We start from the raw sequence: 15,711 nt of genomic DNA on the forward strand, positions 1-15,711 counted from the left end.
AATTGGCAATATAGGGACGGAACATAGGGGAGTCATAGGTTGAATTGGGGGAAAAAGGGTATTCAAGGTATGACATTTGGGATTAGTTGGTGGGAAAGCGGTAGTAAATAGGTAAAGCAAGCAAGGAAGGCCAGTGGGGTCTGAGGGATCAGTTAAAGGAAATGGGGTAGTGGCGAGGTGAGGGCGTGCAGTGGCACATGCATAACAGTTGGATTGGTTTATCTGTCGCGCAGAATAGAGGACCCACTGCAGCCATCGGTTCTAGTCACCGTATCCAGTTTCTATGGAGAATGTAGAGGAAAGGGTGGTGAAATTTAGAGAAATAATCGGTTGTGAGGGTAAGTCGTCAGGAGGAGGTGTAGCAGATATTGAGCTAGGTGAGATAATAGCGGTTGTGTCTCTGTAACCTGTATAATAAATTTTCCAAGGAGATCTGTGCCAGAAACATGGGCCCCTAATATATTGGTTCCTTTATCATGATATGAGGGGTCTTTTATAGTAATAATCAAAGGATTGCTAGTTTCTACCTTACATTCATGAATTGGGGTAAACCTTGATTTAATTATAGAAAAGCTTGTTTTTAAATCATGTTCCTGGGTTTCCACGGATTATACCCCCAGTCCTTGTCGCCAGTGTTTGCAAACACATCACTCCAGCTTAACAATTCAGATAGACTGGAGGAGGAATTCAAATCAGTTTTATACCCGGGTCGGGTCACACAAACATATTTTTCAGACAATCTCCATTTGTCTTGTCCACTGGACCCACAGGGAGCAATGGAACAAAAGTCAATCTAGAACGAGGCAGTTTTCCCTATTTGGAAAGTTAACGTTGGAAAGTCCCCATGTATTTGCTTCAGTTGGTGAGTCCGATGGTCACCACCTGTTTGACCTTGTCCTATAGTCAGATGGATAGAAAAGATTAGGACTAGCGAAGCTATGAATGTCATTTTTTGCAATGCGACACGTGAATCCAGGCGGGAAGTCCTTCGACTTTAATGACGTGAGGTGTCGTTAGCAGCACTTGGAATGGTCCCCTCCAGCGAGGGTGAAGCCAGTGCTTCCTTCGGGTGTCTCTGACCAGTATCCAGGTTCCCAAGGGAATCTGTGACTTTGTTGGTGGAGGACTAGTTCGCCAAGCCTGGGTAACCTGCTCATGGACCTCCTTCAGGGATGCTCGGAGACCTGTAAGACTGGAAAGAAGATCATTGTCCACAGTATGCAGATTGACATTTCCAATAACTCATCCGGTTAGTATTTCAAACGGCGACAGTCCCAACTGTCGGTGTGTCCTCCCTCTCGATCCCATCAAGGCCAGGGGAAAGCGCCAGGCCAGGTGAAATTCGTCTGCTCCCAGATCTTAGTCAATTTAGATTTCAGGGTGCCATTGCGCCTTTCTACTATACCTCCGCTTTGAGGGTGGTACTTGCAATAGTGGTGTACGTTAATTTGGAGCCAGGTGGTTAGCGCATTGATTACTGAATTCACAAAATAGGTACCATTATCAGTCTGCAATTTTTGTGGTATTCCCCATCTTGGAATGATTTCTTTTATCAAGGCTTTTGCCACAGTTTTGGCGTCTGCATGTTTGGAAGGGAAAGCTTCCACCCATCGGGAGAACACATCGACAATTACCAAGCAGTATCGGTACCCTTTAGATGGTGTTAGTTCAATGAAGTCCATTTGAAGATGTTCGAATGGACCCATTGGGTTAGGTGTGATGGCGGTACTTACCGGGGTACCCTTTCCTATATTAAATTTTTGACATAGTGCACATTGCCTGCAGAATTGCTCTGCATACGTAGAGAAGCCTACGACATCTTGAATCATGGCATCCTTTCCGGCGTGGTCCAGGCCATGTGCGATATTTGCCATACCTGGAACAGAAGCTTTTGGGAGGAAAGGTTTGTTATTTTGCTTGTGAGTCCAGACCCCATCAGAGAGGGATTCTTCTTTGGACCATTTTCTCTTTTCTGTCCATGGCTGCGCTCTGTAAAGAGATAATTTGATTATCGGGGTCTTTGTCATCTTTCTGTTGGAATAAAAAAATTGGTGTGTTATTGTAGGCAGCCTGTTTAGCAAAGTGATCAGCCAGGTCGTTTCCTTTGCTGACAGGATCTTGTTTCCAAGTGTGGGCCTGGCATTTAACTATTAGAACATTAGAACAATCTAGACGAGAACAGACCATTCAGCCCAACAAAGCTCGCCAGTCCTATACACTTATTTCCTCCAAGTTGCCAGTCTATTGCCAGTCTTGATGGTTTTATTATAGATTTGAGGAGGGATTTGACTAATTTCTGATGTTGGATGGGCTTACCAGTACTGGTTTTGAATCTCCTTAATTTCCACAATGCTCCATAATCATGGCAGACACCAAAGGCATACCTGGAATCTGTATAAATGGCTACTGCTTTCCCTTCTGACAGCTGACAGGCTCGGGTGAGAGCACTCAAATCAGCTGCTTGCGCGCTTAAACTTGACGAAATTCGGTTTGCCTCCAGCAGGTGGTCACCTTTGACCACTGCATAGCTGGTTGAGGGTGTTCCATTATCCAATCGCAAGGAACATCCATCTTCGAGAGTACTTCTCTTGTTTCTAGTGGAGCTTCCTGCAGGTCTGGTCTGGGTTTTATGACCTTAGTTATTTCATCATGACAGTTGTGTGGCTCTCCTTCTTCTTCAGTAGGAAGAAGAGTGGCTGGATTTAGAGTGGAGCATCTTTCAATTGTGACAGTTGACAGGGTACAGAGTACGTTTTGATAGTGTGTTACCCTACCAGTAGTGAGATGTGAAGTTTTGGCCTGTACTAAAATGGAGTGTACGGCGTGAGGCACCTTTACTGTTAGGGGGCTCATGAGCACTATATCTGTACTGGCTAGCACGGCCTCTGTTGTGGCTGCTACTGCTCTGAGACAGGTTGGAAATCCCTAAGCCACTGGATCCAATTTTCTCAAAAATAGGCTATTGGCCTTTGTTTTCTCCATGGAGCTGTGTTAGTACTGCATTCATATATCCCCCCTTTACGTCTACGAGCAAAATGAATGGATGAGAATAGTCAGGGAGCCCTAACGCTGGTGCAGAGAGTAGTGCACTTTTTAAATTACACAGAGCCTTCTCAGCCTGCTCATTCCACTGTATGCGGCCAGAAAGAGGAAGGTCAGCAGTGTTAGCTAGACTTTGTAAAGGCTGTGCTCTTTCAGAGAAATTTAAAATCCATTGTCAGCAGTAACCTAAAATGCCCAATACAGACATAAGCTGTTGTTTTGTGACCGGTCTGGGCAGGTTTTGATGGTGGCTATGCGGTCTTTTGACAGAGCTCTGGTACCATACGTGATGTCCAAGTACTTGATGGTGGTCTGAACTAACTGCAGCTTGGCCTTGGAGACCTTGTGCCCATTTTCTGCAAGATACTTGAGCAATAATTCTGTATCTTGTGTGCATGCTTTCTCTGTTTCGCTACAGAGTAATAAATCGTCGATGTACTGTATCAATGCACTTCCCCTGTCAGGCCAGAAACCTTCCAGGTTCTGAGCAAGCGCGCCGTATACACAAGGAGCCTCTGTATAACCTTGTGGCATAACGGTCCATGTCCAACGCCGGTTTTGAAAAGTAAAAGCAAACCAAAACTGATAATCAGGATGTACAGGAATAGAAAAGAAAGCATTTGCTAAGTCAATACTGAGAAATAACGTGCAGATGGAGGGATTGTAGACAGAATAGTGGAAGGATTAGGGACAATCGGCGCTCTAGGAAAAAAATAGCAGAATTGACTTGTCTGAGGTCTTGGACAAAGCGCCAAGAGCCATCAGCCTCTTTACTGGCAGAACAGGAGAGTTTACAGGAGAATATTTAATAGGAATTATAGCCCCCCTTTCAACGAGATCTTTATGTACAGCAGCAATTCCGAGTTCAGCCTCAGGAGAGAGAGGATATTGTGCACGGCAAGGACGGAAGGAGGATTTTGGAAAGATTACTAGAGGTTCACAATTTGCTATTCTGCCAAAATCATTTTTCTCTTGAGACCACAGTGTATCAGGAATCGAAGAGAGCCATGGAATGCTAGCAGTTTGCAATGAACATAAAGAGAGAGACGAGTGACACAGGTAACGAACGACTGGCAGATCAATCTGAATTAGTACTTTAGTAACTAGATGGTCTGGGGTGTCAAAAATACCTGGCGCAACGTACAGCCAATCAGTTCTATTTAGACATTTTTCAACCCAGTCCCCAATTTCAACCCAGTGAACGGTGTCAGATTTAGATAGTGAGACATGGGGCACTGAACCACCTGGATAGAAAAGACTTTGTGAACATGTGAGGTGAACTGACGCAGCAGCTTTAATAGAGGAGATAAAAATACATGGAATGTACAAAGTTTCAGGGCATGTGCGGAGGAAAGAAAGATTCTAACCAAGGAGTGTCTACTTCAGAGGGGAAATATTGGGCAGTACAATGCAGGGTGTCCGGGACTTGATAGTGGAGACATAGACATGAGGGAAAGAATGAAGGGCTTTCAAGAGGAGGGTGTGTGGTGAGATGTCAAGGGTCCATGCAGCAAAAGAGGGCCTGGGGTGTGTAGTTTGGCATAGGAGCTTAGGAATGGAGCAGTAAAATCCTTGTTAAGTTAAAGAAATTGAGACTGACAACTTAGTCATAAGATCCCTTCCCAGCAAGTTCACAGGGCACAAATGATTTAACAGGAAGCGATGAGTCAATGATGAGCTGTCGGTGCTGAGCTGCACTTGCAGAGGTTTGAGACCAGCAAAGTATGAGGTTGTCCTGAGGCAGTAAGCACCTGTAATGTGTCTTCGAGGCAGGGACCTCCAACAGTGACAAAGTGGAGCGCATGGCTCCTGTGTCCACAAGAAAGACAGTTTCTTTGCCGTTTACTATTAAAGTCAATAAAGGATCAGTATCAGCATGACGACTAAGCAAAGGAAACTGGAAAAAGTGGCTGGTGGTCCCTGCTAAGTCCTAGGACCAAGGAATGTCATTGGGCTCAGGGAGAGGGGGTGGCGGAGGGCACTTGTGTGGGCAGTTGCGTCTGAAATGTCCAAGTTCACCGCAGCCGTAACAGGCATATGACGCTGGCGTCTGCTCCGAAGGGTCAGACATCTGAGCGAAAGGATTATTAGGGTTTGATAATTGGAACCCACGTCGTCTCCGCCCTCGCCTCAACTTCCAAAGAAATTTCTGCGCCTCTCCCCTAGCCGGCCAGTTCCACCAGTATAGTAATTGTTTGGTCTCTGTGTCTGGCTCTTTTAATTTAGTCTGTCTCTCAGCATGCTCTGCATGACGCTTGACTTCCTCGAACGTATCGCTTTCCCAGCCTATGCAGGACGTGCGAACTTTGCTTTGAATGTCACTTCTCAGTCCCGAGACAAAAGGAGGCACTGCAGCACGAGTTCTACCGTTTTCATTGTCGAGCCCAGAGTGATTAGCCATCAGATCTTGCAACCAGTGAGCCCATTCATCCACTGTCTCGTCTTTCTTCTGCTTAGCGGCTGAAATGAGTGACCAGTCTGTGCCCTTTTTATATTTTTCTGCCAGGGCTCCTTTCAAAGGCTCCCACTGGCCGAGGAAAGGACCTTCATTCCCAGGGCCTCGGGGAAGAGCTTCACTCCAACACCAAGGGGCACCATTAAGATCACTGTGATTTACAGTTGCCCATGTGGTGCCCAGCTTTCGGCGTGGCACCTGTGTCCACTCTGCAGGATTTGGTTTATACGTGTTATCCAGCTGCTGTAACTGCTGCACAAATTTCAGTCCACTGACCGCTTTGGGGTCGGGCAGTTCAGACACCACATCCTTTAATTCTTGAATGTCCCAATTTCGTGAATCATTACGGCAGTGGGATTATTATTGCCTGGGGTTGTGCGGATCATGTCGGGGTTGGGGACTTCAATGAGGGGCAAGAGAAGGTTTAGGGGAGCCGAAGGGGGAAGTAAAACCGCCCATAGGTTTAGAGCGGAGGGTCTGACTTCTTGTGCGCTGGGAGACAGATGACTCTTCTGGTTTCTGCCATTGCAACCCAGTAGCACCTTGTGAATGATCTGAATCATCTTCTTCAGAGTCAATATGTGAGGACGGGTCATAATGATATTGTTCATCGTAAAAACTCGCGTTCGTTTGTTAACTGGGGTGCAGTAGGAGGAGGTGGAGGGGGTATTGGGGGGGTCTTTCTTTTCGGTCTTCTTTCTTTTACTTTCAAGCTTGGGCTCTGTCTCTACCTTCGTTTTCTGCATCATTAGCAATAACTTTTCCTTTTCCTTTCCCATGTTTTGACCTCAGCAGCCAGCAGCTCGTTACGCTTCTGCGCCGCTTCCAAGGTCCTATCCTTTATCACCAATTCCCATCTATCAAACATGTCCATTCGGTACAGACCTTTGTTACAACATCCTCGTGCATTTCTACATAATATTTTCCTTATTTCTTGTATTTCTGATATGTCCAGAGTCCCGTCTATCAGCCATCAGCCACCACTCTGTTTATTACATTTTTTACACGCTTTCTTAAAGTCTAATCGGTTTTCTTTTCTATTCATTTTCTAGGTGAACCCCCTTTCGGACTCAAGTGAAAGCTCATGTCCGAGACACTTTCCAAAAATAATCCTTCTAACAAAGACTTTTGATTTCCCAAGGGAGTCTCTTTGACCGGTTTACTATTTTGCTTTCCCATAATGAATGGCACTGGACCACCGCAGAACAATCCAGCCTCCGCGGCGTTCTGCTCCCAGTCCTGTCCCACTCCCGGATTAGTACTCAAGTGGTTTCGTGTCCGTTGTTTAGCAGAATCATACAACAATATTCAGCGTCGAGTACGGAATACAAGATGTGTTCAACACCAATTCCTTCATCAGACGCCTCCTATGTGCCAACTGCTAGTGCATGGCGCCACCACAGAGCGACCCGTAGAAGTAGGATTATGACCAGACGTTAGGAACAGAAAACTCGTCCACTCACTCAGTGTTTTTTCCCAGACACTCAATTCATATGCTATGCTGTTCTTACTCCCTTTCCGCTATTTTATAGGAGTGTGCCACTCACCCCTTTCTATTCCGCTTCACAGGGAGTAACTTACTAACATACTTGTAGTATCTTACACTGTCCCCCGAGGGACCCAAGTATTACTCTCTATTTACCATCCACTACGTTAGTGATACAGTATTTATTTTCCTTAACTTCCCGTAAACCGGTCAAATCCCTGAGCTGCATCATTCACTCAATCGGACTCCCTCGGTCTACTCACCAAGAAGTTCGTTACCTGCTAGGGAAATCCCAGTTGGTTCGACCCTCGTATTCGGTCAGAGGAGGCCAGGAACTTCTCACGCAGGATACGCCCGAGGCAGGCCAGTCCTAACTTTTGCCTGGAGCTGGTCCTTACCGATCCGGCTTGAGTCGGTCCTTTTACCGGTCCTCTGGACGATCCCGCTTGAGGAGTCACCAGTACGTCTCCGCCCCACGTTCAGGCACCAGGAAACTGGACGAAGGTTCAAAACAATAACAGGCAGGCACCAATTCAAACAAACAGAATTCTTTATTTCTTTATACTTGGTGAGTGGAGGGTCTTTGCCTTACAGAGACTGAGTGCGAAAAGCCCCCTCATAGTGGGGTGAGCTGCATTTTATAACAGAGATCTTCAAAGCAGTGGTTAGAAAAAATAAGCTCAGTTTCATCCAAAGGTCACAGAACATTCTTACACAATTTGTTGATTACAACGGAAAGCAGAAATTTGAGTCTTATATTTTGAATGAAGCTTATCAGAAAACTTGTCATACGTTTGGCATCTTAATTGGACGATAAAGTAGCCAAAAACCACACCCCACACTGGCAGCCCCACTCCATGCAAGCACGCTTATTTATCTGTTATAATAATACCAAGGCATACAGAGAACATGCAGATTTTCATACAGAACCTAGCAATAGATTTTAACTTCCATTCCATACCATGTTTTGAAAAACGTCTGTACTGATCCTCTAACCGAGTATTTGATTTTTTACAATTTCAAATAGTATAACACATCGGTTTCCCACTGACTTAAAAGAGGAGAGTTAGGATTCTTCCAGTTTATCAGAATAAGTCTGGGTGCCAACAGTGTAGTGAATGTAATCCCAGTTTGTTTGTCCTTCTCCACTTTAAACCCATCTGGAAGACCCCCAAACACAGCTGTTAATGGGTTAGGAGGGATTGGGAGTCCAAGGCTGTCTGAGAGGTAATTTAAAATGTTGGTCCAGAATGACGTTAATTTGGTGTACGCGGCCCAGAACATGTGAACCAGTGTGGCTGGGACTTGATTGCAACGTTCGCAGGTTGGCTCTCATCATGGAAACATTTTGGAGAGTTTTAGACGAGACAGATGTGCTCAATATTTAATTTGGAGTTGAATGATTGTATGCTTTGCGCATATGGAGCTCGAGTGAATTCTCTACATTGCTACTTTCCACTCCTTTTCTGATATATTAATTGAGAGATTTTTTTCTGAGTGTCCTATTGGATCTTTGAAAGGGAGGGACTGTAAAATAATTTTATATATTGCAGAGATGGAGTCTGAGTTCTTAAAATTGAGCAATATTTTTTCCAGCATGGATGAGGGTGCAAGATGAGGAAAATTCAGGAAGGTTCTGTTTAACAAAGTTCCTGATTTGAAGATAGTGAAAGAAATGTGTAGCTGGAATGTTAAATTTGGAATGTAATTGTTCATAGGATGCAAAGACGTTGTCTATATAAAGATCTCTAAGTGATTTAATCCCAAATTTTTTCCAGATATCAAACACTGCATATGTTTGTGAAGGTTGAAAGAGTCGGTTCTCTTGCAGGGGTGCCACAGAAAGAAGCTTCTCCGTCTTAAAATGCTTTCTACATTGGTTCCATATTCTAAGTGAGTGGAGCACAATTGGGTTATTAGTGTATTGCTGATAACATGTGTTTATTGGAGCAGAGCAGGGAATACAAAGAAGTCCTGCAGGATTTTACTTCTATTGCGGTCCAAGCCTGTGTATGTTCTTCTATTTGTGTCCAGGTTCTTATCGCTTGTATATTTGCTGCCCAGTAATAAAACTGGAAGTTATGTAGAGCCATGCCGCCTTCTGTCTTTTGTCTTTGTAGGGTCGCTCTTTTGATGCGTGGATGTTTTGAGTTCCAAATAAATGAGGTTATTGTTGAATGTAATTACCTAAAGAATGATTTATTGATGTATATTGGAATGTTTTGAAATAAAAAAGGGGCTTAGGAAGAATATTCATCTTAACAGTGTTAATTCTTCCAGCTAGAGTGAGATGAAGGGCTGACCATCTATGCAAGTCTTGTTTAATTTTTTCCATGCAGACGAAATTTTGTTGATAAAGAGCTTTATGTTTACTTGTGATGTTTACCCCTCGGTATTTAAACTGATCTGCGATGATAAAAGGTAGGGTGTCTAATCTAATATTATATGCTTGAGAATTCACTGGAAAGAGTACACTTTTATTCAGATTAATTCTGAGACCAGAGAGCTTTTGAAATTCTGTGAGTGCTGTTAAGACTGCAGGCTCAGTGTCTTGTGGTCTGATATCTACAGTATCATATCATCTGCATATTAAGAGATGTTCTGTTCCAGTCCTTCTCTGATAATCCCCTTTATCTGATCAGTATTTCGACAATGTATTGCCAGTGGTTCAATGGCCATTGCAAACAGCAGCGGTGACAAGGGGCATCCTTGTCTAGTACCACATTCTAGTTTAAAGTAGTCTGAGCAAATGTTGTTGATGCAAAGTGAAGCGTCTGGGTTGGTATACAGTAATATGAGCCAAGCACAAATTGTCCATCCATCCAGATCCATGCCCAGAGTAATCAGACAAACAGTACGTCACTCCTGTGCCATCAACAGACCTTCGAAAGACCAGCAGTGGTCCACTGTCGATGAAATGGGAACTGAAGATGACTCTGGTCATTCAATCATGAGAGCTGTGCCTGCTGACGCCATGCTGAATGTGCATGGTATGGGGTGGCAGCCATCAGTTAGTTAGCATACAGAGTGGTCTCAGGTCAAAAGGTCTTGCAAATGTATAGAATTCTAATAACATTCAATGGCCTTCATTAAGTGGTGGTCTCTGATTTTCAGATCTGTCCTACAGTCTTGAGATATGTCAGCCTGGATGGACGAGTTACCAGAGCAAATGTTACCAGTACTTCCCAATCAAGAAGACCTGGATTGACGCTGAGGTAATGTCTCGTCCTGAGGGCTGTAAGTGACACTGGGAAATGGTGTGACAGAATGGCATTGCTGCCTTAATATGTGCTTTGTGAACAAGTCCAGTACTTTTCTATGCTCCATGTTGATCTCCTACATGGCATGCGTGTGTTTTTTCCCCCTCAGCCAGTTGGCACCTTTGATTTTTTTGTTATTCTGCTGTACCTTCACCCCTCAGTCACTTTCTTTGCACTGCATTATGGATCGTCCTTCCTTTGCTTTCTCATTCTCTCTCTTGCTCTTTTTAGATTTCTGTCCCTCCTCACTCACACATTCACATTTATACACAAACAAGACAAACAAAGGGAGCAGAAGACAAGAAGTAAGCAGAAGAAGATGGCGACCTGTAAAGCCCGTAGCTGCAGGCTGCACTTCGTCTGCTCCACAAACCGTATCTGTTCCTGAGAACTCGTTCATAAGGCGACTGTTCATATCGTGAACACAACACCAGTGGATCTTCGGCTCAGTCCTGGGCGCCCCGGTGTGTGCAGCTTTTTGTTTCCTTCACTTTCCCTCTTACTGATCTCATTTACAGAGCGGCTGACATCTTGACTTACTCACAAGGTGACTGACAACATCTGAGAGATGATTGGTTTCATTTCTTTTGTTTTGTTTTCCTCATTATAGGGACAGGCAGGTGAAGTGACCCGCTCAGGTCACACAGGGTCAGTAGTGGATTTAAACCCACAGCCTCAGACTCCAAAGCCTTAACCGCTATGTCGCAGCGCCTGCCTCCCCCCTAATTCTGCAGCCAGCGGTGGGATTTGACACTTCAGAGACATTTGGTGCTTTTGTGTTGGCGTGAAGTGCTTAGCTTTCCTTCTCTGCTGTCCTCTCCTACTGATTTGCTCCCTTAGTTTGATCCCAATAATGACAGTTAACAACGAGCAGAGCAGACCCCCGGGCAGACGATCCTGAATGCTGAAAGGCTGCACCTGCTTTAGCGCCAGACCCCCCGACAGGCTCAGAGGGAAATAAATTCGATATCAAGATGAGAACGATGATGAAAATTATAAAAACATCTTTTAAAAAGCACTGAATTATCAGCGTGTCACATACAGAAATTATGGGCACATTCCAATCAAAATGTACCAACCGTAGTTCTGTCATTTCAACATGGACCCCAAAACACAGAAACTGGGAAGTGACAGCTGACTTAGTTAGGACTGGAATTCAATTGAGAAGAGAAGTTTGAACAGAAATCCGCTTCTCCAGAGGGTCTCCAGGGCCGAGTTTGAGAACAAGTGGGCTAAACAGAAAAAAAAGGATAAGAAGTGGACCCCAATTCTAAAAAAGACCCCAAATTCACATTCAAATAATCTAAAGTCTGAATATATACACAGAGACTGACTCACTCGCTCACATGTTTATCATTTAGTTAAAAAGCTGACAACTGGCAGGATGGCACATCGAGGGCAGTAGGTGCCCACAAAGACAGAGGAATTTGAATAAATCTGTATTTAGGGCCAAAAACACCACCTTAAAATAAAAAAAAATAAAAAATACCCTAAAATCTCCCAAAAATACTTTGACTGTTTTGATTGAAATTTGGTGACGTAAAAAAAAAAATGAAAAGGAATGACACAAAGAAATGGGGCTGCCATTCATGTGAATTACCCCTGGGATTAATAAAGTATCTATCTATTATATAGCGCCTTTCACATTTATCTATCTATCTATCTATCTATCTATCTATCTATCTATCTATCTATCTATCTATCTATCTATTATATAGTGCCTTTCATATCTATCTATCTATCTATCTATCTGGAGTGAAGAGGAAAGACGAGATGTCAGGGAAGCTCAAAGAAGACTTGCAGGTTAAAATGTTAGATCAATGTGGACGAGGACAAGACCTTCAGTCCATCAGAACTCGCCAGTCCACAAAAATAACATCAAGTTGAGGTGTGGGGGTCCCTATAGTCCTCGTGCCCACCACACCACTTGGTCACGTATTACACGAGTCTGTGGCTCTCTGTGTGACATCATAAGTTTTGTGTGACATTTACCCTTAATGTGTTTCCAACTGTGTCCCCGTGTTCTTAATGAACTAATTTTTAAGTCACCATTTCGCTCCACTGGACTGATGCTCTTCATCATTTTAAACACTTCAGTCAGTCAGGCCTCCTCTTCGTCTCCTTAAGGCTCAGCTCTTTTAATCTTTCCTCATCACTCACCCCCTGTAGCCCCCCATAATCAGCCAGTTGCTCTTCTCTGGACCTTCTCTTGTGCTGCTTTGTCCTCTTTGTAGCCTGGAGACCCAAACTGCACCCCACGACTCCAGATGAGGCCTCACCAGCCTGAGCAGAACCTCCTGTGACTTGTACTCCAGACATCAAGCGCTATATAACCTGACATTCTCTAAGCCTTCTTAATGGCTTCTGAACACTGTCAGGAAGTTGATAGCTTAGAGTCCACTACGACTCCTAAATCCTTCTCATAAGGTGGACTCTTGATTTTCAGACCACCCCCATTGTGTATTCAAGCCTCACATTTTTACTCCATCCATCCATCCATTTTCCAACCCGCTGAATCCGAACACCGGGTCACGGGGGTCTGCTGGAGCCAATCCCAGGAAACACAGGGCACAAGGCAGGAACCAATCTTGGGCAGGGTGCCAGCCAACCGCAGACATTTTTACTCCCTACCTGTAATTCTTCCCATTTCCATCCATCCGTCCATTATCCAACTCACTATATCCTAACAGAGGGTCACGGGGGGTCTTCTGGAGCCAATCCCAGCCAACACAGGGTGCAAGGCAGTAAACAAACCCGGGCAGGGCGCCAGCCCACCGTAGACATTATTTTAATCTTCCACTAATCTGCCCGAGCCTGTCTGCTGTGCAGGTCCCTCTGTGATGATTCAGTGGATTCTCGATGATCTGCCAGTCCACCTCTCTTGGTATCAACTGCCAACATCACCAGCTTGTCCTTCATATTCCTATCTAAATCATTTATAGATAATAAAACAGCAGCGTCCCCAGCACTACTCCCTGCTGGTCACCACTCTTAACATCAGCCAGTTCTGAGAAGGTTCCTCACCCCATCACCCTCTGCTTCCTGCGTCTCAGCCAATTCTGCCCCCATCTTCACAGCACACCCTGAACTGCCACTTCTTTTATTTAATGCCCACCCTCTCATGTGGCACCTTATCAGATGCTTTCTGATATAAACCACATCATCTGCTCCTCTCTGGTCGTATCCTTTTCTTGTTACCTCATAGAATTCCAGCGTGTTGGTAAAACACAAGCTCCTCGTCTGAGCCCACGCTGACTGTTGCGTACTCCTTGTTCTGCCAGTTTCTTCTTCAGCCAGGTTTATACTCAACGTGTTCATGTCGGGCCACATGGTGAAAATGATGGCATACACTAATGCGAGCCCTCTGCAGCAATTTAACTACATGGTGATGCCAGATGGTGCCATGTATCCAAGATGGCTGATTTCGACGTGAGGCTGCTGACGTGATTTCCAGAATGATCAACAAAGGGCTGAATCTGACGCAACAGGCCTTCAAAGTGTGATAGAGACGGGCACAAATCTCTGAAGGGCATCCACTCATCATGGACGTCAGTCACCCTGCTTATGACCTGAGTACCAGATGTTCCATGACGCTTTGGTCACAAAGCAGAAGCACATCAATCCCTGGGTACAGCACAAGCTGGCAGCTGCTGCATGATGTTGTCAACATAAAAGTAAAGGGGTCCTCCATGGCCAGAACACAGAGGAGGTGGACATTCAGTGGAGTTGACCACATTATTTCTTTTCAGCTGTTGTTATCTGAAATTACTGGAAACATTCAGTTCACCACACCGGCCACCCGCATGAGTGCATCCTGTAAACGTCACTGCTGTGTGTAATAACGAGCTAGCGGGCACCAAGACTCAGGGTGTATCGCCATTGACGCCAATCCTTCAAACCTTTGTACCACTACAAGATTACAATTCAAAGCCTGACATTTAAATCCGATTGAAGCCTTCATTTCTACAGGATCCCTGAAATTTCCTTTGTTCCTTCTAATTGCCTTTTTGAATTCTAAAGAACACACTTTACTGTAAAATGGTGTCTTGCCAGGACCGCCAACAGAGACCAAGGTCAGGACAGGCAGGAATGACTTGTGGCACCGACGCTTTACTGACGGGCGACTGTATGTGGCGTATTAAAGAGTGAGGAGCTCCAGCTGACTAATAATATTAACACCCACTAAAAAAATAACAGCAAATATCAAAGAGTGAGAAGCACTCGGCTAGTGACACACACCAGTGACACGCGCTAGTGACACACACAGGCCTTCAGACATGTCAGCACATCCGACAGCACAACAACCGAAGCCCACCAACTTGGACGTGGCAAAGCCGACTAACGCAGCTAGCAGACTCATAACTGTATGAAGCTGACAGACTGATCACCACTCAGGCACCCACCTCCCATTGGCACATGAGATGTGTGCCCACCATGTACCCATCCTGTCCCAGCAGCTTCTCTGATGTGGACGTCCACAGGACCGCCATTATTGATTCCCAACAGGCATGAAACTTCATAATTGTGCAGACCTCATGTCTGAAGTTGGGTGGCACCTCACTTTAAAGTGACAAAGGACAGGCAGTGACACAGCTGGACTGTCCAGTGGTCAGTTTAAGACCAGCAGTGGCCTTTTAAGAGTTTTCTGTCTGAAAGTCTTCAACAAAATGCACTCCAAGTATCATGCAGCGGAGCTGCTGCCTCAGGGGTCTTACGAAATCTCCAAAAATAAAATGGCTGCCAGGTGTCACGACAGACCCCAGTTTTTGTTGTGTTCTTCCTGATGTGTGTGCCATGCTGGCCTAACGTGGACCCTCTCTGTCACCTCCTCCTGTAGCTTCACTGTGTCAGCCTTGGAGGAAACCTGGCGTCTGTTCACAGCAGCGGTGCCAACCACTTCATCACCAGACTGATTAAGATAAGTGACTCCCATGAACCCCCCTCCTGGCTCGGAGGCTCCAACTGTGTGCGGGTAAGTTGCCCTCCCATTCATTCATCTTTGTGGTCCTGGGGGGCTGTAAGCTCTAAGATGGCAGAGAAGTGCAATCCTGCTGCAGTGAGGGTCCCGTTGCTTACCGCAGTGCTGGTGTTTTGCAGATCTCATCATGGCTCTGGACAGACGGGTCCCAGTGGGATTTTGCAAACTGGTATCCGGGTGAACCCAGCAACTCCGGTGGCACTGAGAAGTGCTTACACACCAACTATAATGGTAAGCCATGCTTTCTGTTTTAGGGCTGATGAAGATGACCACTGCAATGGTGGCCGCTGTCATTTCAATTCAACGTGTTGTCCAAGTTCAGATGGGACGCCACACCAGGGGTAACCTGGCATTGTCTGGGGTGCTGTGAAGGACTCTGGGGGCACTCAGGTTTTTTTGTGCTTCACTTGAGCACAGCGTACAATAAGAGCAATGTGTGTGTGTGTGTGTGTGTGTGAGACAGTAGCATGTGGGACCGTCCTAAAGACCC

At 45.2% G+C, this 15,711-nt stretch overlaps 2 protein-coding genes across 2 annotated transcripts in view; both read left to right on the forward strand.

Annotated features, from left to right (window-relative positions):
* The window catches only part of LOC120542828 (lectin-like), a 65,273-nt gene that overhangs the window by 47,166 nt on the left and 2,396 nt on the right, over positions 1-15,711 (forward strand). Inside the window, exons 2-4 of the mRNA XM_039775511.1 lie at positions 10,098-10,198; positions 15,081-15,215; positions 15,341-15,452. Coding sequence (XP_039631445.1) covers positions 10,098-10,198; positions 15,081-15,215; positions 15,341-15,452 — 348 coding nt within the window. The remainder of the gene's footprint in view (positions 1-10,097; positions 10,199-15,080; positions 15,216-15,340; positions 15,453-15,711) is intronic.
* Positions 1-15,711, forward strand: part of LOC120542826 (lectin-like) — a 134,610-nt gene that overhangs the window by 21,454 nt on the left and 97,445 nt on the right. The window lies entirely within an intron of this gene.

This window comes from Polypterus senegalus, chromosome 13, assembly GCF_016835505.1.
Source record: "Polypterus senegalus isolate Bchr_013 chromosome 13, ASM1683550v1, whole genome shotgun sequence".
In the NCBI taxonomy this organism is placed as follows: Eukaryota; Metazoa; Chordata; class Cladistia; order Polypteriformes; family Polypteridae; genus Polypterus; species Polypterus senegalus.